Source organism: Sander lucioperca, chromosome 10 (genome assembly GCF_008315115.2).
Source record: "Sander lucioperca isolate FBNREF2018 chromosome 10, SLUC_FBN_1.2, whole genome shotgun sequence".
NCBI classification, from domain to species: Eukaryota; Metazoa; Chordata; class Actinopteri; order Perciformes; family Percidae; genus Sander; species Sander lucioperca.
In genome coordinates this window covers 5660294-5662793 of record NC_050182.1, presented here as the reverse complement: position 1 = coordinate 5662793, position 2500 = coordinate 5660294, and the positions used below count along the sequence as shown (strand labels likewise).

Here is a 2500-nt window from a genome sequence, read left to right as displayed (position 1 = left end):
ACATGTAGGAACCTGGTGAATTAACCTGCAACATGTCAGCTGTTTGGGAATTCTTCAGCGTGTGTGCAGAAGATAACAAGTTTACAATATGCAACACCTGCAAGGAGAAAGTAGGGCGTGGAGGGACGACACCAAAAACCTAAATCACATTTCTTTAGTTGATATTGATGTGAAAAGAAGGAAATGGTTCTAACATTGATCTTTAGATGTGTGTGAATGTCCCACACCAGGAGTAATTTATATAGTTCTATTTTATAGTGATCCATTATCTGTTCAACACATGTTCTATTAAAGAAAAGATAGAAAATAAATGTGTGTATGCTGTAAAGTGGTTAGAAAAAATGAAATCAGAATCAGCTAAAATCGGTATCAGCTGGTCTAACTCAAAGAAAATCAGAAATGGGAATCGGCCTAGAAAGTTGGAATCGGTGCATCTCTAATTTTGACGCCTGTCAGACAGGAAGTTGGTACCTTCAGGTAAACTCAGCTGGACCAGCAGCAGACAGAGGTGGAGGCAGTGTTTCCATGGCAACGCCGCGCCCCGAGGCTCCATCAGCTGGACTCTGACAGAGAGAGAGAGACAACTTCCTGTTTGTTCCTTTAAATAAAGCAGACTTATTAGGGTTAGCATGTTAGCATCCAATAAATGATAACACTCAGGTTGGAGCAGTTTACCATCAAAACATTCAGTTCATACGGAGAACATTTAACCTGAGACAACGGAGATACCACGGGTGGGAATCACAGGATACAGTATGGTACTGTACGGTACGATATGATACTGTATGGTACGATACTGTACTGTATGGTACAGTACAGTACAATACGGTACTGTACTGTACGATACGGTACTGTACTGTACGATACGGTACTGTATGATACCGTACTGTACAATACTGTATGGTACAATACGGTACGGTACTGTACAATACGGTACTGTACAATACGGTACTGTATGATACCGTACTGTACTGTACTGTATGATACGGTACTGTATGATACGGTACTGTATGATACGGTACTGTACAATACGGTACTGTATGATACCGTACTGTATGATACCGTACTGTACTGTACTGTATGATACGGTACTGTATGATACGGTACTGTATGATACCGTACTGTACTGTATGATACGGTACTGTATGATACGGTACTGTATGATACGGTACTGTATGATACCGTACTGTACTGTACTGTATGATACGGTACTGTATGATACCGTACTGTACTGTACTGTATGATACGGTACTGTATGATACGGTACTGTATGATACGGTACTGTATGATACCGTACTACAAACCTAAATATAGGTCAGAATGATGGTGGAACAAACCACTCACGGGGGAGTTTTACTGTAACAGAGTATGTTCTCGGTGCAGTCTGTCTGTCTGACTCCAGTTATAGCTCTCTCTGTTTCTGAGGACCAGTGATTATATTCATCAGAGTTCATTATCAATGACTTCATCTTTCTCTTCAAACCTGATGACTCATCTTCATCCATCAGACTGTCTGACATCATCAAACAGCTGATCAGCTGTTTGCAGAAACCCGTTTTAGTTCAACAGACAAAAAGCTAGAAACATATAAAGATAATGTTCAGCCGGCTGTTTTCTCTCGAGGCATCGGACGGTTGATTCATGCTCTCAGTGACCGTAAATATTACACACTTCCTGTTTTAATCTACGGAGGAGGATCAGGGCCACATGTTTCACTTTAAAGTAGTTTCTACTTCAGTATGTTTGGATTGAAGTATTGTACTTTGATACGTTTTAAATCACATCACTGTCAGTGTTTTTAGACAATTTGGTTGCATTTGTCGAGATTTCTTTGGACCATTTTTCCAATGTTGCATTTTTTTGAGTTTTTTTTTGGAATTTCTTTCAATATTTTTGTTGAATCTTTCAAGTTTTTTGGACAATTTTTCCAATATTTTTGTAGCATTTGTGAGGTTTTTTTGGGACAATTTCTTTCGATGCTTTTGTTCCATTTTTCAAGATTTTTTTAAACCTATTTTCCAATATTTTTGTTGCATGTTTTGAGTTTTTCTGGAAAAGATTTTCAATATTTTGTTGCATTTTAACCATTTTTCCAAGATTTTTTTTTGCATTTTTCAAGTTTTTTCTGGACCATTTTTTCAATTTTTTTTTTAAACCATTTTTGTTGCATTTTTTTTGAGTTTTTCGGGAAAACAATTTCAATATTTTGTTGCATTTTTCAAGTTTTTTCTGGACCATTTTTTCAATATTTTTGTTGCATTTTTTGAGTTTTTCTGGAAAAAAATTTCAATATTTTGTTGCATTTTTCAATTTTTTGGGACATTTTTTTCCAATATTTTTGTTGCATTTTTTTACATTTTTCTGGAAAGATTTTACAATATTTTTGTTTGGATTTGTCAAGTTTTTTTGGACCATATTTCCAATGCTTTTGTCGCCTTTTTTGGAAAAGTTTTCCGCAAAAGACTACAATTTACTTAAATAAGTATAAATAAGATATGAA

At 36.1% G+C, this 2500-nt stretch overlaps 1 protein-coding gene and 1 long non-coding RNA gene across 5 annotated transcripts in view; both read right to left on the bottom strand.

The window, feature by feature from the left end:
- The window catches only part of LOC116064058, a 13730-nt gene that overhangs the window by 7476 nt on the left and 3754 nt on the right, over positions 1–2500 (bottom strand). The gene's annotated exons all lie outside the window — the stretch shown is intronic.
- The window catches only part of hjv (hemojuvelin BMP co-receptor), a 12811-nt gene that overhangs the window by 7175 nt on the left and 3136 nt on the right, over positions 1–2500 (bottom strand). For 3 of the 4 annotated variants that reach the window (XM_036006032.1, XM_036006031.1, XM_031319109.2), the window contains exon 2: positions 472–563. In XM_036006032.1, the coding sequence (XP_035861925.1) occupies positions 472–553 (82 nt within the window). In that variant the 5' untranslated portion in view covers positions 554–563. Of the gene's footprint in view, positions 1–471; positions 566–1600; positions 1611–2500 lie in introns of all 4 variants that reach the window. The other variant, XM_036006030.1, reaches the window with a different exon arrangement.